We start from the raw sequence: 25583 nt of genomic DNA, 5'->3' as shown, positions 1-25583 counted from the left end.
ATCAGATGACAGAGGTTATGTAATGGGCAGGCCACTCTGGCTTTCACATTTACTTCAGACATCTGATGGGGAGAAAAACAGGATTTTCTGTGATAAGATAATTGCATAGTGGAGAGTAATTCAAATAGGGCATGAGTATGATAAAAATCACTCTGATTCAACTAATCACTGGGAAAAGTGATGGAGGGAAATGATGAAATCAAGCCTGAAGAGACAAAGAAAAAGATCAACACTGTTTAACAGCCAAGAGGTGACAGGCATGTTAAAGGACTGCGTTACCCTAATACTCTTTTTTTTTCCCCCTAGCACTAACTGTACCTCCCTCTACCAGACTAAAGGTGTTACTACAGTTTTCTAAATTACTACTGCCAGTCTCATAAATATTTTATATACATCAATGGAAATTTTAATAATCAGTATTTTTTGTGAGCTAGCTTTTTCCTCTGTGTTCTTGAGTCCTCCCAGCCATCCACCGTCAATAAGCACTTGGTGCTAAGTCAGTTATTGGCAGGAAGGCACTAGGGGAGGCACTAGGGCCTCTAACCTGACTGGGATTACTGGGGACGGGGATGAGGATGGGGGCTCGGAAAGGGGAAGTTGCTAGGCATAGTGCATGACAGGGATGGAGCAAGTTCTAAGATCCAGTGTTTTCCTGGGACATTTGAGAAGGGGGTCGCTGCTCATTGTGTGGCATGGACTGGAAAGGCAGGGCCTGGTGCACAGTGGAGCATTCTAGTGCAACGTGGCAAGCGATGACTCCACCGCAAACGCACCGGCAAATTGGAATTTGAGGTCTTTGCACTTCAAAATATCACAAGTCCCATGGGCAATAGCAACCTTTCCTATTGGAGAAGTGAGGTGTAATTGCAGTATGAAAAACAGTCACACCCACTGCTCCCCTGGCCTTAATATAAGCCAACATCCAGGAGGCCTGTCAGTGGCCACCTCATCTCACTCCAAATGCCACATGGTCTGTGACTGTTGCCAATGGAGACGCACAGTCCACACAGGGACCAGGCCGATCTCAATGACGAAACTGTCTCCAGACAAAACCCTGACTTGATATACAAGCCCTCTTTCCTTTTTAAAGATTGGGAGCAGGGGAGAACCACATATTGCTGGACCAGCTACCTTAAATTTTATGGCATCAAGTGTGCTTACAAAGGGCCTTGTGCTCTATTTTAAAATACATAAAATATATAATTCTGAGAATCTTGGATAGCTTTACTCTGGGAACATTTCAATTCAAATAGAGCAAAAAAATTTTTTTCCATCTCCAAGGAACCACATCAACCATATCAGTCTTTTTTATTTTCACCTCACTAATTTAAAGCAAAAAGGTTTCAAAATTAGGTTCCCTCTTGTCATCATCCAGGGACTTCCTGAGGCTTCAAGACTCTCTCACTATTACATATTCACAAACTGGGAGGTCCTGTAACCAGCATTAAGAGCAAACATTTACTGAACCTTTACTGTTTGCCAGGCCTGTGCTAAACACTTGACACAGATACACACAGAGACACTATAATCCTACAGCCTGGGTGCCAATGGAACTCCACTGAGCCTGCCCAAGTAACCAGGGCCAAGCCTGTTTGCTCATCTCTAAACCAATGATAGTAACATGTCTCATTCCCAGGGCTGATGCAAGAATGAAATGAGGTGGCATGTGCAAAGTACTTGGCACAGGACCTGGTACCTAGTGAACTCAATAAACATAGCTAAGGATTAGTAAGTCATTCTAACGTCCTAACGTCTCCAGGGAGCTGAGTGAGGAGAAGAGGTCCAATGGGCTTATTCAGCTTTTCTCACCAGCCTCACACCTTGGGGCAGAACTGAGATTCGGAACAGTTCTCTCTATTCCAGAGCCCATGTCTCACCCACCACGTGGGCCCCTGCCTCTGAGTGACCAGGTCCAGGGTCTGCTGCTCATTAGAACTCTGCATGACATTAGCATGATTCACAAGCCCCCGTGAATTCCAGACAGCAGGCCTTCCTTGTCTGTCAATTGCAGAGACAGAACCTAAGTATATTCATGTCCCTTTCTACTCCAAAATTCTGTGATTCACGAAGAAATCCAATTTGGGACAATAATAGCATTTCCTTCTCTCAATTGACGATGTTGTTACTAGTATTTAAAACAAAACAAAACAACTGTATTCATTTTTTGAGGATTCAGGAAAATGTGCATTCACACACCACTCCTGCTGAAGGACTGTGGATTGGCATGACCTTATTTGGACAGAAATATTTTCATATGCATAAAGAGCCTTAAAAATGGGTTCAGAGCCTCAGAACTGTCTCTGTGTTTGGGAATTCATCTTAAGGAAATCAGCATACACTGAAGGATGCGATGCTGAGGGCATGGAAGTGATGAAGGAAGTGGACTCTTGGGTCCCTGTGCCTGAGGTCCATCCCCCACTCTCCAGGTAACCTCAGGGAAGTGACTTAACTTCTGCTCTGAGTCTGCTCTTTTGTAAAATGAGGATAATAATAGTAACTTCCATCACAGGGCCGTTATCAGGATAAGGCCTATATATACTTCATGTATATGAAGTCCTTAGAGAAGCACCCAACACGTAGTGGATGCTGTCTACTGATCTGCTGTTAACATACAAGAAGATTTACTTCAGCATTATTTATATCAAAGCTTACAAACAACTTAAATATCCAGATACAGAGGAATGTCAAATCAATTATGACACACGCACCCATAGACTGGAATATTATGTAGCCATTTAAGAAAATCTCCAAACACAGTGACACAAGAAAATGCTCACACTATAATGGGATAAAGAAGTGAAAACAGCTGGATACAACAAAAGCAAACAGGCAATACTATTGCTAATTTGATAAAAGAAAAACACATACAAGGACATGCACAGAAGTGTAAAGAAAAAAGACTAGAAGGAAGAAAACAAGCGTTGGTTTCCTGCTGGGTGGTGGGACTTTTAGGTGATTTTTTTCTCTGTTTGATACTTTTCAGTATATTCTAAAACTTCCAACAAAGGTGGTGTTCATTTTATAAACAGAAAATAGTAATTGTGTGGGGTTTTTCTTAAATTTTTATCTCAGGGTTCTCTGACTGTTAGATTCAAATGCCTACCATGCTGCCCTGTCTGTGAAGAATACCACTTGCTTCAAGGGAGTGATATAGAGACACACCAGAGGCCACGATGCAGCTCCCAGGAATGGCTGTCAGTGCAGTATTTCTGTGGCAGATAAGAGCACTTTTTTTCTTTTAAGGCACTTCAGAGTTTCCACCAAGAAGTTTCATATTATTTAAATTAATAACCACAGTAACAACAGAAGTTACTATTCACTGAGCACTGCTCACGTGCCAGGTTCTGTGCTAAATGGCTCAAAACCACAACTGTGTTTGATCTTCACACTCCCTGTGAGAGTTTTCCCCATTTTAAAGATGAGGAAATCGAGGCTCATGAAGGTTGTTTTACAGAAGGCTGAAGTTTAGTAAGTGACAAAGGCAGATACTAAACCCAGGTTCAAGCTCATGCTCTTACCTAAACTACAGCCCCTCCTTCCCTAAATCAAAACAGTACAAAAATGTTTTAGAAACAAGAAAATGTGTGGGCTTATAAGGTCTAAAGCAGAAATATTTTGCGGAAATTTGGTTTGGCCAATTAAGGATGAGAAAAACTAAAATAGGAAATGGACTTTTATAATAAAGTCATTCTGGAAATAATAAAACTGAAAGGTAAGTAAACTATACTTTAGAAATAAAGAACTCTTCAGATTGCAATTCTTTCCCATAATCCTGTGCCAATATGGTATTAACACAGGATATTGCAACATTCACATGTCCTAAATCAAGAATTCAGATGCCCTGTTTTGTCAGCAACAAGGAATAAAGTTGGAGGCCATCTTGGAAATCCAAAACGATGCACATGTGCGCTACAGTTCCGTTCTTCCTGCTACTATAAAGTTTCATGAGTAATGGCCTATATGGGTAAAGAATCTAAACAAGAGTTGTGGATATATGTATATGTATAACTTATTCACTCTGCTGTACACCTGAAACTAAAACAACATTATAAATCAACTATACTCCAATAAAAATTTTTAAAAAAATTTTCAGGGAGCTCTTGCCAGTCCAGATAAACATTATAATTACAGTAATATTCCAATAGAGGTATAAAGAACCTACAACTTCATCTAGACTCATTTACCCCATAGAAATTTTCAATTCCATATTTTGGCAAACATTGCTTAAATTTTTTTACAATTGCTTAGTTCAACCACAACGTACCCTTGAATGTACTTCGGCAATTAATGAATGCATTACACAGCCAGAGGCCATCCTCTGTGGATGTGCAATTAGGGACACCTCCACTGAAGGTATACAATCATAAGACGAAAACTGGCACCTAAATCCTATGTGAAGAAAGGGTAATTGTGCCCCTAGTAACTGCTTATCCTAGTTAACCAGACTTAAGAAAGTGTGTACATCATGGCTGAGTCAACTTTGATCTCTGAGAGTTGGGTTCATCAATGCCAGTTGCCTGCAGCTGCCTTTGTGTCTTCGGGCAGTACAGAGCAGAAACCAGACGCACTTACCCGCACTGCTTCAGACTTCTTGTGAAACATCTCTTCCATGTTCTTTGCCAGCTTTTTCACCAGTTGGAGACCATCGATTTCTTCTATGGCAACATCTTTCTCATACTCTTTGTATTTCTGGAAGGAGGGAGGACAACATTAACATGGCACATGATACCATAAAACATCATGCCTACAATGTCAGAGCACATTTACCTAAAAGGAATAAGTAAAAATAAAGTTATAATATGGCTGTCTCTGCTGGATTTGGGGAGATTGGACTGTATTTCAAAATTATTAAACCAACTAGAGAGAAATGTGAAAACTGGCTCTGGTTCTCTTGAAGCTTAGCTAGCACCCAGGAAAAAATAAACCCTAAAGCAATTAAAGCACAGCATCTGGGCTTCCCTGGTGGCGCAGTGGTTGAGAGTCCGCCTTCCGATGCAGGGGACACGGGTTCGTGCACCCAGTCCGGGAAGATCCCACATGCCGCGGAGCGGCTGGGCCCGTGAGCCACGGCCGCTGAGCCTGCGCATCCGGAGCCTGTGCTCCGCAACAGGAGAGGCCACAACAGTGAGAGGCCCACGTACCGCAAAAAAAAAAAAAAAAAAAAAAAAAAAAAAGCACAGCATCTTATAGACATTTTATAATGTTAAAGTCCTTGCTGTCAATTTTAGTAATTCAATTCAATTCAATTCAATTACTGAGGACTTCCTATATATCCTCAAGGAACTCACAAAAAGAAGCATGTACACTAAGTACAAACAACATTAAAACAGCAACATTTCTTATATAAAAATAACCATTATATAAGATTTCATAATTTGTTAGTCTCCATAAGTGACTAATCTGACCCACAGTACTCAAATTCTCATAGACAACTTTTCATTTAAAACCTATCACATACCCTGGTAATTTATCTGTCTAAATTGGCAGTTCTCAAAGTGGCCCAAGAACCTCTGCAGGGTCCCTGAGACCCTTTCAAGGGTCCATGAAGTCCTCCTTTTTTCCAACAGCTTGTATATATGAAGGCATGTCTTCTTACTTGATTTTAACAAGTCACAACAGATTGACCACAAAAAAAGGTATGAGAATCTACCTGTCTTCTCTTAAATCAACCCTTGAAAAGATTTGCAAAAAAGAAAAAAAAGCCATTCCTCTAATTTGTTTTTTAAAATATAGTTATTTTTAATAAAATATGTTATGTACAATGTTAACATGCAATGAGTTTTTATGTTTTGAATTTGTTAATTTTTAAATTAATGAATTCTTGGTTTTAATTTCAAATGTGGCAAATATTTATACATACAACTCACATAAGATCTTGGGAGTCCTCAATATTGTGTAAGTGTATGAAGGAATCCTAAAGCCAAAACGCTTGATATAACTAAACATTTAATTTTGTTCCTATTGGAAAGAAATATTGCTTATTAATTAAAAAAACGTTCCAACTGGAGCTCAAAATACTTTTAATGTCAAGAGGAATCCTTTACATTTATGTAGCTATGAAAAAGTCTGGAGAACTAAAAATATTGGGGGCCTTATATTTACCCTCATTTGGAGGGAAAACCTGAATCGGTTACTAACACCTTACCCCAAGCTCCTACTTAGGAAAAGCAAAAGGCTCCACATGTTATCTGGGCTCTAGAGACCTTGAGAGCAATTTCTGGAATGGAAGATGTAACAACTTTTTAATGGCAGTTGTTTTTAATATAACAACTTTTCAAATTTTTAACATATAAATTTATATTTTCTCCCCATTTCCTCTACTTCTCTTTCAAATATATAAACCGGGAGGAGGCTCAGTCTTTCATTGCCCCAAGGAAGGGAGTGTGTGAGTCTGTGTGTGTGCGCGCACGCATGTGTGTGTGACATAAAACGATTCCCTTCTTAGCTTAGATTTCCAAGTCCTTTGAGGCAATAACACTGGGTGTCCTAAAAGGACAAGATTAGAGTTTAAGGACAGAGGGAGTGACTCTAAGGAAACAAATGTAGAGAGAGGATTCTTTCAACCCCTAAGACTAAAATGAAATCCCTAGAGCCTGGAGGCATCTGGCCACAGAGAGCTCCCAGTGCCCATTGGGCACTGGCAGAGCAGGAGGTCAGAAAAGCAGGAAGAGACCCTTGGACTGGGCACTGGGGCCTCAAATCTGGATGTCAGGTGCAGGGCTTGGAGTTTCTCAGAATTAAAGTGATCCTGAAGAAATTTTTAAAAGTGCTATCCTGGAGCACCTGAGTCTGGACCAAGACAGGCATCTGCTACATGGTTTAAAAGATGCTCAGAGAGGCTCTGCATGGTCCTATAATTGACCATGAGGTGTTTCTTTTGTTTGTTTGTTTGTTTTTTGCAGTATGCGGGCCTCTCACTGTTGTGGCCTCTCCCACTGCGGAGCACAAGCTCTGGACGCGCAGGCTCAGCGGCTGTGGCTCACGGGCCCAGCCATTCCGCGGCATGTGGGATCTTCCCAGACCGGGGCACGAACCCGTGTCCCCTGCATCGGCAGGCGGACTCTCAACCACTGCGGCACCAGGGAAGCCCTGGACCATGAGTTTTAAGTGACATGCTTCTTCTCCCTGCTCCCTGAAAATGTCCATAAAAATCTTATGTGTTTATGTTGAGAGTCTTTCTCTTTCTTCTTCTAGCCTTCCCCTCCTCTTTGACAAGGCTGTCCTGGTTCCTCAAGGCGAGGAGGCTGCACCCTCCCTCCAAGCTCCCAGAGCATTCTGTGCTCATATCTCCTGGCATCACAGCTTGCATGGTCCAGGAGCTGAGGTCCTCATGGTCACCCTCCAGCCCACAGCAGACAGAACTTCTCTGGATGAAGCTTGTTGCAGAACAACTGCAATGCTACAATACAAGGAAGATGCAAGTAAGGATGCAGCTGCACTGTCTGATGGTCCTGTAAGCGTGACCTCCCCACTCCTTGGGAGGTTGATGGGCTTGGCACAGGATGTGGGACTCCAGCCAGCCCAAGCCTGGCTCAGGCTAACAGTGTCCTCTGGTGTATGAATAAAACTTCAATAACAGTCACTGGAAACTTTCCCTAAGTTCAAATGCAAGCCAATGATCTCTTTGGAGCCAAAAATTCTGGGGGTTCTCTGCTGCCTGCCAGATGTGCTCCAAAAGCCAAGAGCCAAGGCCAGCTTATACGCAAGGTTGATTCACTACCAAAAATACAAAGTTCAAGAAGTAAGTAAAACAAAACAAAGCTAATGTTAGTCTAATATTTACAGTCAGTGAAATAAATCTCTGTCTTAAGTAATTCTGAAACTAAAGGTGATCTAGAGGCTTAAGATAAAGAAAAAGAAAATGTATTTCACAATTAGCCTTTACCTAAATCTTTTGATCTTTATATTGGTCCCCATTATTCTGGTCATATCTATTATTTACATGTTTTTTTCTCCCAGTAGACTTCTAGAAGGGAATCAATTTATTCAACTCTGACTATCCACTGACTTCTCAATGAGACCTTCCCGCATCCTCTTTTCTTCTGAGTCTGCTCTGTGAAAAGGAGCCGCCGATTTTATGGAGGGCTGTGCGTCTCCCAGGCCTCCTTGTGCCTGGTGACCTAGCTAAGTAAGCTCAACACGAAGCTCTGTGCCAAGCCAAGGATTCTAGATCTGGGACAAACTCAGCAGTTCACTGGTTCTATTCCTCTTCCAGCCTCAGCCCTCTCCCTTTAGGACATGTGACAATGGGTCCTCTTTGCCAATGAGCCAAGCCTCATACTACTTTCTCACCACCCTGGGGAAGTTATCCCATAAGAAAAAAACACTCTGCTTTTCAAGATGTGTTAATGGCTGTTGGAATTGGGTCAGAACGACGTAATGTCTTACTCTTACCAGGAAACATTACGCTTTGCTAGAATCAAAGGATTTTGAAGAACAGAGAGAGTAACCAAGTGATAGTCATTAATCAATTGCAAACCCTTAGCGGCTTAGAATGGTGATATACACCAAAAGCATCAAAAACGTACCTACTGTAGGAAACCAAGCAATATGACCTCTAGCAACTGGATAGAGTAAGCTACAACGGTACAACAAGTTCCACACAGCCATCCCAAATCGTGCAAAAGAATGTAGGAAACTAGCATACAGAATGTTGCAATAGGTTACAGACAGTAATGGGTGATTAGTAATTTGTTTTAAATTACTAATCTGCCTACACGTACACACACACACACACACACACACACACAAACATACACACAAACACACTGTGAGGACGGATGCCAAATGCTCACAGCTGGCTGTGCTACTGCAAATGATTTTTCTTCTTTCTGCTTACCTGTATTTTCTAATTTTTATAATGAACATACTTTTTTTTTGAAATTAGAAAATATAAGAGGTGTAGTTATATGTAGAATAGAATATGGGCACTTAATAACAAAGTTCTGTTGGGGAAATGTGGCCCCAATTAGAATCTGTGTGGTTAAGCAGGATGTCTTCATTAGCAGAGCCTAAGGAAGTCAGCAAAATTAGTCCTCCGTGTGTCAAAGGCCCAGCACAGCGCCGGAAGCTTTTCACATATTAATTTGTTGAATCCTCACAGCTACCCCGGGGGGCACATGTCATCCCCATGTTGCAGATAGGGAACTGAGGCACAGAGAGGTTTAGTCAGTTGTTTAAAGTCAAATGGTTAGAGAGTGAGTTTTAAACCTAGCGAGGTCTGACTTTGAATTGCTTGGTCTTTTGAACTTAGGGGGTAGGGAGTGAACTTGTTTCAGAGGGCCCATTTCACTGCCATCACAATGCCTATTTCATTGATCTTGTAGCCAACAGTGGCTTGGACTCACCAAGAGAGAGTCAAATACCTAAAACCAGAGACATCGTCAGTTAACAAGGGTGGCAGCTGCTTACGAGGTTGCTCCAAGTGAGCAAAAGCCATGCAGCGGGGCACAATGGATGTCACAGGTGGGGACGCTATCCCTCCACTGGGCCTCTGAGGGCACAAGCTTGGAGCCTGACCCCAGAGGAGCAGATGCAGCTCTTGACCCTTGAAAGCGGCCCAGGGGACTTAATTATATATCAATACCGTGGCTGTGTTTGGGCTACAAATCATCTGTTCTCCAAGGTACCAAGAACTACCTGGAGGCAAAATACCCCAAACTCCTCCTCCTCTGGGGTTTGCCTCCGCACACAGCTATGACAACAGTGAAGCTTTATTTTCTACAGCCTCAAGGACTGCTCTGGCAATTACTTTGTTTTGTGTAAAAACAGTAAAAAAAAAAAAAAACAGGCATCCTTCAACTGGGAAAAGGAATTCAGAAAGTATCAGCGGGTTTCTGCCAACACACAAAATGAAGTTAGTGGGGAAGACCAACATGGAAGAGACACTATGCCACCTGACAAGATTCAGACCGGTCTGGATTTGACCTCTGTCTCCAACACTCCATTTATTTGTTCCACAAATGTCTATTTCGTGTCTATGGTATGCCAGGCAGGGGACGAGGCACCAAGCACAACATGATAAGTAACGCAAAGTGGAAGAAAGCTCGTGGTCTAATGATCTGATGAGTAAACTGGCAAAGAAGATACAACATCGTGGTAAGTACCCTGATGGGGTGGTCAAGGCAGTCACTCAATCTTGCCGGAACCCTACAGGATGATTAGGCTGGGAAGAGGGGAGATGCAACAGGGGATGAGCAGAGGGAGCGGTAGGTATGGAGTTCAGGGCAAGAGGCTGCCTGGAGCTCAGGGAACTACCCCTGTTCCACTTCACTGGTGCATGGATGGCCAGGACGAGGGACTCTGGTGAGAGACGAGGCCAAAAAAGTGACCAGGGCCAGGCCATCAAGGGTAGTGTGCCAGGATGAAGAGTTTGGACTTTATCCTGACTTGGGTAGGAGGCTGAGGGTGTGGAGACAGACAACAACCAGAGTCACTGAAGGATTTAAGAGGAGGAAGGACCCAGTGACCAGATTTGTGGTTTTGAAAAATCTCAGTGTGCAGAATGGGAAGGAGGGACATAAAACTGGATGGAGACAAGGAATTGGGAGGCTGGGGTAGCTAGGACTTGGGAGACAGCACTGGAAAAAAGTTAGAAGAGTCAGAGAATGAGAGGTGGGCTCCCTGGGAGACATCAACAGGTCTGATGGTCAGACACGGCAGCTGTTTGGGCTGGTTGGCCATGCCACTTTAAGGAAATTGCTTAACCTCCTGGGTCTCAGTGTCCTCGATCAGAATACCAGAGATAATGATGCCCATCTTCCAGGGCTGCTCTGGAGGGTTACTGGGAGGACGTCTCTGAAAGCTCCCAGCATAGTGCCCGCACAAAACGGGCCACTCTAAATCTTCGTGCTCCCCTGTTTTTCCCTCTTGGAATTTCTGCTACAGAGGATTCTAGTCCATTCTGTATTTTCATACCAATGCCTTCCTGAACCGAAGCTTTTAATGGAGCAGGCAAATTCCAACAAGGCGGTTGATGATGCTGCTGTTCTTCACTCTGCCACCCCCGTACATCCTCTGGGCCTCCCCCTGGACTGGGGCAGTAGCTAGTGACACCTGAGTAACACAGCCTGTGGCTTTAGCCAAGACCAGGGTCGAGGCAGAACACAGCCCTTCGCAAGAGCACCTCTCAGCATTCACGACACAGAAGGAAGGCAGCCTTAGAAACTTTTTATTCCCTCTGTCACAGGGGAACATCTGAAGCTTCCATTCTTTCTGTTAGCAGAATCAGCATTTGGCAAGAAATCTTGTGATGAGCCAAGAACATTTATCATTTGAGAAGGGAGACAGAGAAATGCATTATTTCTGTAGCATCTATTTTGCCAGATCATTTCACACAAACACCAGGAAGAGAAAAGCACTACTTCACTGTCAGGACACTTAATGTTGTTCATACCTTTGGGTCATTTTTTTCCTATGGGCTAACTGCATATCTAGAAGTGAGTCACCTGGAACAGTCCCCAGAGAGGGAGCTCCAGTCAGGAGGCTTCTGATCAATCACAATTAATTAGTACAGAAGCCCAACACAGAAGAGGTGCTCTGAGTGTGCTCGGCACCAGCAAAAAAATACCCTCCTGCAGAGGACGGATGCAGGAGTACCATTAGCCAAAGAGCTGGAACATCTGAACATGGTCTCTTGGCCAAATTTTCTCATCACAAACTGAAACTACATCTCTAGAGTCAGTATAATTAAATCACTCGATGAGGATTGACAGAAGGTCCAGGGGAGGAGATGATAAAGCAAAGACCTGCTTGTCCCCAAGTGAGAATCTGGAGAGCTTGCCTCAAAGCCCACGACTTGAGAGAAACTGGCCTGCTTCCCCAACCCACCCCTAAGCCTCCAGCACTTCCCTTAAAAGCCCCTGACCCCGTTTCCCAGTAAACCCTATTACTGGGAAAGCAACCCATACAGGCTAAGCCCAGAACCCTTAAAGGTGGCTTGTTACATAAAGGTGGAAGATGCCTCATGTTCCTACCGTAAGATTCAATTTTTGGTCTTATTCTCATTCCTTCAAGTTCTGAAATAGCCACAGTACCAGAGGTAAAATCATTAAACCAACTACTGAAGTAAGGATCACACCAATACAAAAAAGGAACCTAAACTGAAATCACTGCTATTTTCATTCATTTAACAAATATTTTACAAACTGCCTACCATGTGTAGGCAGGTGGGGGGAACAATGACAAATATACATGTTCCCTTGGGATATAAGGAGGCTAATTTTTTGGTTCTTTTTATTAAAAATAAATAATAAATAAGTTGGAGCAGAGCCACACGGGGTATTTCAATTGAAACCTGAGCCCTGATATCCCACACAGCCGTTCTGTGTGTGTCTCCTCCCAGGGTCACACCTGTCTGCAGTGCAGGTATGTCACTTCTGCCAGATGTGGGAGAGTGCTGTGTGTCTTCTACTAAGTGCAGAACAGTCTATAAAGCACAGACATATATTTCTCCCTGAGTAGGGAGGGGTGAGTAGCAGGAAATTTGGGCAACCCAAACTGATTTGTAAACAATGAAAAATTGGCCAGGAACAAGAATGACAGGATGGTCAGCAGGTAGGAAGAGGGTCCCAGGGAGGAATGTAAAACAATGAATTAGCCATGAGTTGTAGTAAAGGAGATGACTGTATAGCATATATAATTCCCTGCCTCCTGGGAGATGAAATTTACAAAGTACCCTATCAGTGTAATGAGACAGTCATGAGCCATCACAAGGTGGTTGGTCAACAGAGGCAGGACATCTATGGTCAAGGCTTGATGAACAGTGGGAACAGGGGGAGGTGGGGGACGGGGGAGAGTGGGAAGGGTAGTCTCTTTAGATTGCATGTACGCTCATCATATGTCCCTCCAGTGGGGAGAAAGTGATGCAGTTCCTGTTCTGTCTCCTCTGTCTTATTTGTAGCAAAGGGGACTGACAATGATCAGATGGGTGGGAAAGCATCTGCATGGATTTTGCTGGCATGCTATTGATTTGCAGCCTGGTGGCAGCATCCTGCTTGGCTTAGAATCACTGGCCAGGATTCAAGTCTGAGGAAAATCAACAATGTGCATCCCACTTGCTAGGCCATTTGGTGTGGTGCTAAGACCAAGGACTCTCCATTCAGATGTACTAAATTCAAGTCCTAGCAATGTGACAAGTTGCTCAGTCTCCATTGGCCTCCTATCCTTCAATAGTAGAGTGGGTTATACCAGACCTTCTACTGATCCCAGGATGATCAAATGAAGTAGAGTGTGTAAAGTCCCTGGCAGCACACTGGACACAGAGTAAAGCACTCAAAAAATGTTGACGATGATGGCAGAAGTGGAAACACATGCCAACATTTGTTCTATAAGTTCTGAAAAAGGAAATTCTCTTGCCTCAACAAGAAAAAGCTCTCAGCCAAGGTCATAACCTAACAGATGAACTACCTCTGAATGTTGCTGTGGGCAATGGCATTTTTCAAATATATTCCCAAGGCACTGAGGGGGTCTTCAACAGTAACTCTGTGAGGATGGCTCCCTTCTGGCAGAAACTGGATGCTAGAAGTCTGTATGTGTATAAGGGTGGATGACAGTTTTCAGATATGTTACTAAAGATGTTGCAATAAAAACTAATCATCTACAATTTCTGGATTCTCTCCTTATAGGCAATGTCATTTTTTTATTATGACATAAATGTACTTAGTATTCCTCTCCAATCAATTATCGCATGTGGAAGTGTCACTTCAAAACACAACACTCCAAAGCAATTATGTTTCCAAGTAAATATATTTCTAAATCCTTTAAGCTGATGTTAGAAACACTTAACCATAACAACAACAAACCTAGCTGAATTCATGGAACTCTAGGTCACAGAAGAATATTTTTCTATTCGAAAATGGAAAATGCCATTTTGTACAAAACATTCTGTTTCACAGAGATATTCCAATCAAGTGCCTCCAGGGTCAAAACAAAACCCCACCCATTATTAATGCAGTGCTCTTCCAGATCTAGTTAAGTCTAAGGAACATCCTTGAAGAATGTAGTTTTTCTCGGTCAAAGCCATCAGAACAAGAGATAATTTGCCTAAGAATTAGAGACCCTGTTTAGGAATGACAGAAGAGAGAGGAGGACAGGGCACTAAATTACAACCAAAGAATAAGCAGAGAGGAGGCAGGGAGCAGCTGGACTCTGACTTCTGCAGGGCTGCGGAAAATGTGGACCACTTGAGGAATCTGGAATATCACCTATAGGCAGTTCTTGTTCTGTGGGGTGAGAAGCATGGGAATGAACCACCATTGAAGACAGTAGTTTTCCTCAGCATGTTTTTAAGAACTTCCAGCTTGAGTGGGGTGGTGGGGGTGAGGTGGGGAGGGTTGTCAGGGGAAGGAGTGGTGTGGTCTAAATTACTTCTTAAAGTGCTTTCTGATACTCACCTCAAGAAAAGCATTATCACAAGAAGTATTGGGGTCCCCAGCCCCAGTGCCCCTGGAGCCTTTGTTCCCAGCGAGCTATGTGGAATGCCCTACTAAATCAAGAGTTCCAGAGAGACTGCTCTTCAGAGCAGTGGTGGTCTCTGACAGATTTCTACTTTCAGATTGTCAGGTCCTGAATTAAAAGATGGATATCTCTCCTCTCCCTGTTTTACAGTCTAAACTCTTTTTGTTTTTTAAGTCCAAATAAGTCTCATAAGCTTTTACTGTTTCATGTAGTCAACTGGACAAATGCACTGATAAATTTTAACTCTGTGGTGACAAAACTGAGTGTGAATGCTGCATTAGATTCCTGTTTTATACAAGGGAAGTTAAGTCAGAGGCAAGCTACTAAACCTGCTGTTGATACAACCACCTTTGCCCTAGCACGGCAGTGTAACATACTGCTTCAAAATTGGGAAATTCATCTGTCTACTGAACAAAATCAAATGGTCTCAATACTTATTAAAAAAAAAAAAAAACTCCAGTTCCTGGATATTTTCTGGATTACTGCATGGGGATCTGAGGTTCTGAAATATGAATATTTATGCTGTACATACATTCTCACAACACGAAAAGCCAAAATAATTATTACAGGACCATGTGTGTTAGAGAAGACAAATCTCATTTTATGCATTTATGACTGTGTTTTACGTATGCCAACAAATTTAACTATAGCCAAACTGCAAATATAAAGCCATTACTTTACAAAGCCTGCCTGGGCTATTTGTATAGATTATTTCTTGCGGCTTACTTTTTTCAAACACATTTTTCTGACGTTCCAATTTAAAATAATTCATTCTTCCTACTCCCCAAGGATCAGCGGGAACAGTAGCAACAACAATAACCATTTATTATTAATAATAGCAACAAGCATTTATTACTTACTTTGGGTCACGTAGATATTGTTTCCCCCCATTTTACAGCTTAAGGAACTGAGGCACAGAGAAATAAGGTAATTTACTTAGCTAAGGTTGGACCACTAGTAAGTGGTTGTATTAATTCAGGAGACACTAGCTACTATAATAAAAAATATCCCAAAACCTCAATGGCTTAACACAATAGAGGTTTCCTTCTTGTTCATGTAACCCTCCCATGAGGGGGTTCTTTGTCGCCAGTCTTTCACATAGTGATTCAGGGACCCAGGATCCTTCCATCAGGCACTAGAGTCTTTTGCATTCAGCCAGGAGATTCAGGGGGAAGGGATGGAGAAGATACACTTGCTTCTTGAACTCCTTAGCCTGGAGGTGACATGCATCAGCTCTGTTCACATTCCACTGGTAGTAACCAGCCACCCAGCCCAACCCAAAGTAAGAGGGCCCTAGAAATAGAACAGGTGGCTGGGGAGCCATTTCCAGGCTCTAAGTCAACACTGTGGAAATGGGAACTTAAATCATTAGGGGTGTGTTAGCTGTCTGGATTTGAATCCAGGCAGCATGGCCCCAGAGTCCATGCTTGTAACCACCACACTATAAACACTTGATATAAACTGTTGCTAGATGAAATCTCAGATTAAAACTTGGCTGGTAACCATCTGCATTATGGATACTTTAGAGCTGGTGCAAACAAGTCACAATCTACCCAGCCACTTGTATGTGTAATTATGGTCAGGTGCTGATGGTAAAGGCCAAGATCTTGCAACACAGAAAGGAACATATTATAAACAATTCTTAGACCTTTTGTCCAATTTCTTTAATCCCAGCTCAAATAAAACTGCTTTTTCAATAACATCAATGACCTTCTTTAGCATAGGATATTTGTTGCCCAGGCACCACAAAGTTAATTGGCTTAACTAAAGTCTTTTTAATTCTAGATCTGAGATGTCCTGGAAATCGAAGGCAATCAATGAATAAGTCTGGAAGACAGTAACAAGCTTAGAGCTAATACTATTTGCAGCTGCTCTAGTGGTTTCTGTACTTACAGAGCCAAAAGCTGGAAATGAGTGTTATGACCCTGCATCTGAATGAATCTTTAACTCCATCAACTCCAGACTAACTCCATCAACTACAAACTGAATACTGAGATGCCTATTTACGGCACAGCTAAACCCTAGCTTTTCTTTGGTGAGTGTAGAGAACCGTGGTGAGATGGTGCTTAATAGTTACCAACCCACCCTCCCTCTTGTTGAAAGGAAGAGATGAAGACTAGGTCTCCCTTCTCGAGTTTAAAGCTTCCTTTGTAAAAAGATTCTGGTATAGAATTCCCTGTTGCTGATATCAGACACTAAGAAAAATGATCCATAGCATCAGCATCCGTCACAGAAATACTGCCTTCCTTCCACCTGTCCACAGGTGCTTGAAGAATTTGCAACAGGTGACCCCCTCCCATTTCACCCGCCATCAACAAAAGTGCAGACATTATACAGGGCCTCCCCTATGCCGAGATGCAAAAACATAAATCTGAGCCCTCTAAAAATTTAAATGTCACCAACTTCAGAATCAAATGATTTTCTGACATCCTTCACAAAGCCCAGCACACAGGACTTTTCCCCCAATATCTTTAAAGTCAGTGTTAGAATCCAAAAGGAACTTAGGAATAATCCATTTCAGAAGCCATAATTCAAACACCTCCAGAGGCCAGATGGGTCATATCAGGCAACAGACTCGGGCCAGTCTGGGCCCTGCAGCAAACAGCAGAGCTTCTGTCTCATCCTAAATAGTGGCCACTTTTTAGCTTCTGCTGATCTCTGTAGGGTGAGAGGCACACTGTGGTTACCCAATCTTCCATTTGTTAAGAGAAGCCAGAAATCTATGTTTTTCTGTGAAATCTCCCACTGAGTCCATTTCTTTGAACACTCTGGGGCCCAGATACAAAATGTCTCTAAACATCTTCTTCCTCATTCATCTTCACATGAGGAGCCTGAGACAGAATAACATGGGCTCACATCTCCCACAGGGCAGTGATGTGCTGGACAGTGTGTGGATGGCTTCTGGCATCTACCGCTAATCCTTGAAGCAGGCACTGCTATGAGCACCACTGAGTCTAAGGCATCTAGTGGGCAGCAGCCAGCCCAGGCCAATAAGGGACAGATGCCCACCTGGATCACCAAGGTCCCAGCCAGTGGAGAAAGAGCCCGGGACCTTTTCACCATTTGGGGTTCCCTGGCCATGCAGGGGCTCAGAACCTGAGGCTGCCCTCCCCTAGAGACCCCCATGTATGACCAAAAGCACTTTGTTTCCTCATGCACTGGGGGTTGCTAGGCATGGAAATAAGACCCTGAAGTCGAGGATTCTATAGGCATGTTGAGAGAAGCCCACACATTACTCTTGAAATGGGGACTCTTCTACAGCACTTTGAAGAATTCTGGAGTCCTAGGATATGTTAACTAATGTTCTGCTCTCTCTCGCTCTCTCGCGCTCTCTCTCTCTCTCTCTCTCTCTCTCTCTCTCTCTCTCTCTCTCTCTCTCTCTCTCTCTCTCACACACACACACACACACACACACACACACACAATCATTATGCTACCAATATTTTTTCTCCTAGAATGTATTTAGGAAAAAAGAAGGAAACTAATCAATACATCCACCTTATTTTTACTATACTATGGTATGCCTTTAACATGGGAATTTGTGGGTGGGGGAGCTGGGGGAGTGGCTGCTCTGGCATCTGGTGAAGCCCATGGGCCCCTTCTAAGAATATTTTCAAATGCAAAAGAGGAAACACATAGGAAGGAAACCAATTATATTGAAATTCAGTTTTCAAAATGTTTAAACCATCAATTTGTGATGCAGTAATGTAGATGTTTCTTCATCAGCGCGTTAAATAACAAGAACTAATGGTAAGGCTATACTGCCACAGCCATGGATGTCAAGGATAAGCATCAATAGCAAAGAGATATCTGCATCAGCTACGATATGACATGAGAAGATTTGTGATTTCTGTTGGTGACAAAGTCATAGGAACTGTTGTGGCTTGTTACCTACATTTGTAAGCTAAAGTAATAAATTTCAGTTAGGGGTTGGTGAAAATAAAAGGTGTTGCTTTTTTCCCACCCAAGTTCATAGCCCCCTGAATTCCCTCCATGGTGGGGACACAGGTTAAGCACCCCTATGCACTCCCCAAGAACAGCAAGAGGTCCCAGAAAAGGTCACCCTATGTGTGAACAGTGACAGGGCATCTGCCCCTGATTCACATGCAGCATCAGGATATACAATGCCTGTTTTTGACCACTGGTGTTGTCACATGCACTGTCTGATCATTAGCATATATTTACAATCCAATTTAAGGTTTATGTATATTAAACATACACACCAAATTATGGACATTTCCTGTAACAATTAATTCTAGAAGATGGCTTTGCTGTCTTTATAAGTATAGGTTACAAGTTTCCCTGGGTACTCTGTAAATAAATGATGATTTCTCAAATGAATCAGGGAAGGGTAAACAACAAACTGGAAACAATATTTATCTCACGCTAGGGTCTTCAAGAAGAGCTGAAGAGAACTATATTTTTTTCCTTATGTAACCACTGGGTTATTAGAATTCTTCACAAAGAGCATACATTCATGTATTATTTGTGTGATTAAAAATACATAAAGTGTCAAGTCAAAGAAATTTAGTAATCACTGGTATATAATAAATGCCTCATAATCTGAAAAGAGGAATGTGACTGGCTCAGAAGGCCTACACTTGAGACATGAATTAAACAACCCATTGAACAAGCCTGACCTTTGTCCACAGCTACCAGACGATTGTGTCAAAAAAATATTTCACTCAATGCATGTGCAACTGCATACCACCATAGAACTCTGCTCATGAGATAACTGCTAAGTGACATACATTACATCTATAATTAAAACCATGTAAAAACACAAAGCAAAAGACACTGGGAGGGACCACGACAAAATTCTAACCATGGCTGGGTTAGGGTGGCAGAATTTTGGATGAATTTTTCCAGGTTTCTAAATGTATTTTGCAATATTGCTTTTCAGATGGGAAAAGTAAAATCTAAGATGGAGAAAAATAGAACAGTAAGGGTGAAATTCAAGTGCAGGCAGGCTGGCTCCAGATCCCATGCTCTGACCTCCCCCAATAACTCTCCTAAAATAGTTGAAGGTAAAATGAGACTTTTTTCTTATTCTAAAAGCAAAATGTTCTCACTGTAGGAAGAACAACCAGAAGGTGGATATAAGCAAATAAAAGAAAACAAAAACCCTAGTCCCACTTCCCCAAAATACAAGGGGCTACCCTGTGATTAAGATCCTTACAGATATTTTCCATTTTTGAAATGTAAGATCATAAGTGTAGTTGTTTCTTTATAATCAAAGTGAGATAATCCTATACATGCCTATGGGGTATATTTTCAAATTATGTCCCCAGGAAGTGTAAGTACATAACAGTTCATCCTTTAGAACACCAAAATAAATGCCAAGGGAAGAAAGAGGTCTGGCAGCCTTTTATAGGATCTACACCATTCCACATTCATCAACCATAAGAGTTTCACTATGGGCATAGCTTCACTGGGTAAAAACCAGCAACAAAACACTTATAGGTTTGAATTACCAAATATTTATCTTCCAAATAAATCTTGTGTCTTCTTACACTCACAGAAAATTGATTTGTTAATTCACTTCTATTTAATTCTATAATGTCTCCTTTTGTTAATCCTCTTTCCCTGGGGGGACTCTTTTCAAATCTTGTCACTTACTCTTTCCTGAAAAAGTTCCCTTTTCTGAATTCAAGGTGAATTGTACTTAATATACGAGCCCTGAATTTACATGCCGTTTTTTGCCTTCCTTTATGTTCCATGGTCTCTCTCAGTAATTGAAATATTTTTTTAGCTGTTCCATTTCCTTGTTATCACCATGTTTCCCTTAATTCATTCATCTTTCATTAAACACAGTGGTAGGCTACGAAAGGTTAACCAGAATAAGGAAAGGAAAAGGAAAAAATTGGAACATCAAGCAAAAACAGAAAGTGAGAATTAACTTTAAAAACACGATGTACGGGCTTCCCTGGTGGCGCAGTGGTTGGGAATCTGCCTGCCAATGCAGGGGATGCGTGTTCGAGCCCTGGTCTGGGAAGATCCCACGTTCCGCGGAGCAACTGGGCCCGTGAGCCACAATTACTGAGCCTGCGCGTCTGGAGCCTGTGCTCCGCAACAAGAGAGGCTGCGATAGTGAGAGGTCCGCGCACCGCGATGAAGAGTGGCCCCCGCTTGCCACAACTAGAGAAAGCCCTCGCACAGAAACAAAGACCCAACACAGCCATAAATAAATTAATTAAAAAAAAAAAAAAACACGATGTACACATTAGTTGAAGAAGCACCCAATGAAGGCACTTACTTGGGCCAACATTCTCCTTACAAATAGAATGGGGGGCAGTTATCCCACAGCCCTGGACCAGGAGTGTGGTGCATGTCCCTTTAGCCTTGTCCTCATTATTATGATGTTTCAGTTAGGCTATAAAGCACTGACAACTTAAAAAAATATGGAACCACATATCTGAAGGTCAAGAAGCATGAACTTCCCAGTGAAGTATCCAAAAGCACACGTCACAAATGAAGACTCCGAGACTCACAGAGGCTACCAACTGGCCCAAGTTTCTTCCCACAAGTGGCAAAGTCTAGATCCAGTCCCAGATGGAGGACTTCAAAAGTCCACCGATACACTTTCCTTCTTAATCCCAAGGAATCAATCTGAAAGTTGAGTCACCTCCTTGCAGAGTGGTAATACCTCTCCATCTGTCTGTTTTATGAATCTCCATTTCATATATCAGAGTTCAGGAAGCAAAGTGCTTCTGTGTTGTTCAAAAATTATTTCACATGACCCAAGCACACGCCCTGCGTGAGTGCTAAAAAGGATCCAGGAGGGGCTTCCCTGGTGGCGCAGTGGTTGAGAGTCTGCCTGCCGATGCAGGGGACACGGGTTCGTGCCCCAGTCTGGGAGGATCCCACATGCCACAGAGCGGCTGGGCCCGTGAGCCATGGCCGCTGAGCCTGCGCTCCTCAATGGGAGAGGCCACAACAGTGACAGGCCCGCGTACCGCAAAAAAAAAAAAAAAAAAGGATCCAGGAAACAAAAAGTAACAACGGCTGGTCAAATGATCTTGCCATAATGGGCTCTGTTACATCCAATTTTTTCTTTTAGAAGCTCCTCCCTCCACCTATTTGCTCCCATCCTTCCCTCTCCCCAGCCAACTCCTGCTCCACAGTCAATACCTGATCAAGGGTCACCATCTGTAGGAAGTCTCTTCATTCCCCAGGGTAAGACTTTGGTCCAACTTACTTACTGATCCCTCCTCCAAATGAGAGTGAGATACCACAACACTTGACATAGTTTAATATGCGTATGAATCTCCTGAGGGGGGTTATTAAAATGCAGATTCTGACTCAGATCTGGAGTGGGGCCGGAGATTCTGCATTTCTAAAAAGTCCCCTGATGATGCAGGTGCTATTGGTCCCAGGACCACAAACTGAGGTCTAAAGGAAAGAGACTGTGGGTTTCATCTCCATATTCTCCATGCATAGAGCTGCAGGAGAGGAGGTGAGCAGGGAGGCTCACTGAGGGAATAAAGAAGAATTCCTACATGGGTATGTCAGGAAAGCTGTGTTGCTGCTGTTTGTTCAGGGGTTTTTTTGAAACATTCAGCATTAATACACAAAGTATACTGATTTGAGAAGATGGAACTTATAAACCAAGGCCCCAGTTTAACTTCAAAGTTATTTCCTACCATATTCTGTAGATTCAAAATATGACACCATCTTCAGCAACTCAGGGAGTTCAGAAGTTAAAAACAACAGGTGAGAAAACACAACACTCTGAGAGAAAATAAATGAGGTTGTCAATGTTCTTAGTAATTTATGGTCCAACATGCCGGCTCTCTTTTCCTCACTACAGACTGGGTTATGAAATAATACTGCATCTGTCCTAAACCCTCTGCTAGGACTCTCCCTCAGAGGCTAATAATAATAACAATAATAACCACAGCAGCTGTAGCACCCCAAGCTTAACTGAGCCTTCACCCTGTCCCATGCACTAAGTGCTTCATATCAAAAGAAGTAGTTTAACCCCACAACAGGTAGCTACTATTATCACCTCCGTTTTACCAAAGTACAACCTCAGGTTATGAGGAACGACATGGTTTGCCCAAGGTCACGGAGCCAGTTCACAGCAGGGTAGGATTCGAACCCAGGCTGACTCCTAAGTATGGTGTCTGAGAGATATGCTACCAAGGTCATTTCAAGGTACAGTGAAGGAAAAAGTGACCCTAAAGACAAATTCTGAGATCTGGATCACAAACTCTAGATAGGAAGCAGGAGAGATATTCCTTTGGGTGTGTAGAAAGGTCCCCCTGACCTAGAAAGATGCTGCACTCAGCCCAGACACAAGCTCGGCTCTGCCGAAGTTGGCCTGATCGTCGGGCATCCACTGATCTCCCATTTTACTCACCTGCCCTTTATTCTGCATGAAACACATTCCTCTCCCTTTTCCCCACAATACAATCTGTCTCTCTCTCACCTGGCTTTTTAGTTAAAAACAAGAGAGATGAAGCTTGAAACCTAATTAAGGAAATGGCCCATGTACAAAGAAAACAGCCAGGGATCATTATTCAAATGGCAGCCTCTCCTTTTGTTTTTGAGGGAAAGCTAATGACTGCTATGCAGCCCAGTGGCCTCTGTATCATATCACGTACACATCCTGTTATTAGAGAGTAATGCTAGTGATTGGAAAACACGCCAAATAAAAGCATGCATGGATCCCTGTTCTCACTTAAATGCTGTTTTGATGATTTGAAATAAAGACAAATGTTATCCTGGGAAATGCAGACCTCTCTGTGGCCAAACTCATCCATCTTATGTTAGTAAGATTCCCTCTCCAGCAGACCTGGGTCCATGCAATGGGTGCCCAGGGTGAGAAATAAGAAAGCAGCAAGACGGATCAGACCTTCCTGTGAAACTGCTGTGGTGGGGAACGAGAAAAAGGAAAAGGAGGGGGAAAAAGAAAGCAAAAGAAATCCTCTGAGAAAGATCTGGTTGGATCTTCCCCCTGGATTTTGCTGAAATCCGTTCACTTCTAACCATCCCAACCACGAAGTCCAATTCACACCCATCTCACTACCTCAATGCGCCAGGTAGCTTCCCAACAAGCTAATTTGTATCTGGCACACAGCCTGCCAGAATGTTTTCTATCCTCCTGTGTATGTAGTACATGTTTTATTCACATACTCCATTATGATCTCCTTTTTCCACATATCAAGGACATTATTAATGTCAAATACATTTGACACTATCGTTGTTATTGCTGCAAAGCATTCCAGTTTATTTCCGGGCCTTTATTTATTTAACCAATCCCTTATTTGGGAATATCTTTTACTTGTATAAATAATGCTGCAATGAACATCCTCCTCTGATTGTGACTTTAGGAAAACTGCTGAGGCAGGAAATCTGATGATTGCTTTTATTAACAAGCTCTGGTATTGAAGGAGCTTTCTTCCAACCAAACTGATATTTTACACTTTATTCTCACACTGAATTTATCAAGACTGAGATGTTTACTATTCCGGGTATATTAGATATCAACCTTACAATTAAAACACTTTAATAAAATTTTTTACTGAAGTAGGTTTATTTTGAAATAGTTCTAGATTTACAGAAAAGCTGCAAAGGAAGTAGAGTTCCCATATACCCTTCACCCAACTTCCCCTAATGGAACATAATACCTAACTTTGGCACATTTATCAAAACTAAAAAAATTAACAGTGGTACAATGAACTTTAAGGGTCTATGTCTTCCTGTTCAGAAGGAGACTTCTGACCCCAGAAAGGGAGGGATCGGCTCCAGGGAGGTCAACAGCTGATATCCCTGCCAGAAGTAGGACCCAGAACTTGCGACAGCTGGACTATTGTCTTTTCGACTACACAACTCTGCCTTCCCTATTAATTCTCTTTGGACAAGATTTTTTCCTCACTAAAACTGTGCAATTTGTATCCTATAATTATAATCACTAATTATAATCACATGTCTAAGTCCAAATCACTCTCTCTTCATTTTGTAAGGTAAAAAATAACCTTAGTGTCACATAAAGCCACAGCCTTCAGCACAAAACTACTTCATCACAAGGTAAATTTGCCTTCAGAAATAAAGACCTATTTCTCACATACATGGCTCCCTGTTTGATAATAAGACTTTAATCTACAAGCACAAACAATGCTAACTATCATGATATGGTTTGTGATCCAGCTAATAATAACTGTATTTGATTGCAAAAAGCCAAAACTGAAAATTTGCACTCATCTTAGAGGGCTAATTCCTAGAAAAAGTGATGCCTCTTATTCTATCACCTTGCAACCTGTTTTTTTTTTTTTTCATAACACTTATCACAATTTGTAATGTTTATGTATTTATTTGTTTAATGTCTTTTAACTCATAACACTGTATGCCCATGAAGTTATAAATGACCACTGCATCCTCAGAGCCCAGGGTATAGGCTGGTGACTTCAGAGTCGTGAGGGCAGTACATCCTCCACACACTCACTCTTTTCCTAGATCATTTTAGACATCTAGAAATGCACATGATGTTAACACGAAGACGGTGAAGCTCCACAGGCAGATATGACCACTGATCATGCGGGTGGTGAAGCCCCAGAATGCCCCACGCTGTACCGCTGTGTCCCTACACTGATATTTCTGTTCATCACACCTAAAGGTTTATTACTTAACTAATGGCTACTATCCAGAAGGGAGATTTGCAAGTGAACTTAGTCTTAGAAGGGGACCTAAAGAGTTCATACTTAATTCCAAAATTGACTTCTCTATCCTTAGTTAGTTTACTCCTAAACTAATATATGTTTATTGAAAAAAATTACAGGTAATCAAAATAGAAAATCCAGTAATAATTCCATCAACCCACTACCCACCACACCAAAAAAGAAAAAAAAAACTTGGTATTTTGATGTGTGGCCTTAATTTTTCTCTGCGCTGAACACATATTTTAACAAATTGGAATTGTAACATATATGCCATTTTATGGAAGTTTTTAATGCATTATGTGATGAAAAGCTTTCTATGTCAATAAGCACTTTTGTTGTCACCATTGTTATAGTTAATCATAGTTTGGTTTGCTGAGACCACCTAAGGAATCAACCTTTTCTGTTTAATATTATAAATGTTCAGAGAGAGAGTGACTGGTTGACATTAACACATGTAAGCAAGCC

General features: G+C 42.2%; 1 protein-coding gene across 1 annotated transcript in view; it reads right to left on the bottom strand.

Annotated features, from left to right (window-relative positions):
- Positions 1–25583, bottom strand: part of CACNA2D3 (calcium voltage-gated channel auxiliary subunit alpha2delta 3) — a 772424-nt gene that overhangs the window by 608979 nt on the left and 137862 nt on the right. Inside the window, exon 3 of the mRNA XM_024746438.1 lies at positions 4573–4689. Coding sequence (XP_024602206.1) covers positions 4573–4689 — 117 coding nt within the window. The remainder of the gene's footprint in view (positions 1–4572; positions 4690–25583) is intronic.

This window comes from Neophocaena asiaeorientalis, unplaced genomic scaffold (assembly GCF_003031525.2).
Source record: "Neophocaena asiaeorientalis asiaeorientalis breed wild unplaced genomic scaffold, Neophocaena_asiaeorientalis_V1.1 scaffold251, whole genome shotgun sequence".
Classification (NCBI taxonomy): Eukaryota; Metazoa; Chordata; class Mammalia; order Artiodactyla; family Phocoenidae; genus Neophocaena; species Neophocaena asiaeorientalis.
Note: the sequence above shows the minus strand (reverse complement) of the source record. Positions and strands in the feature narration are given on the sequence as shown.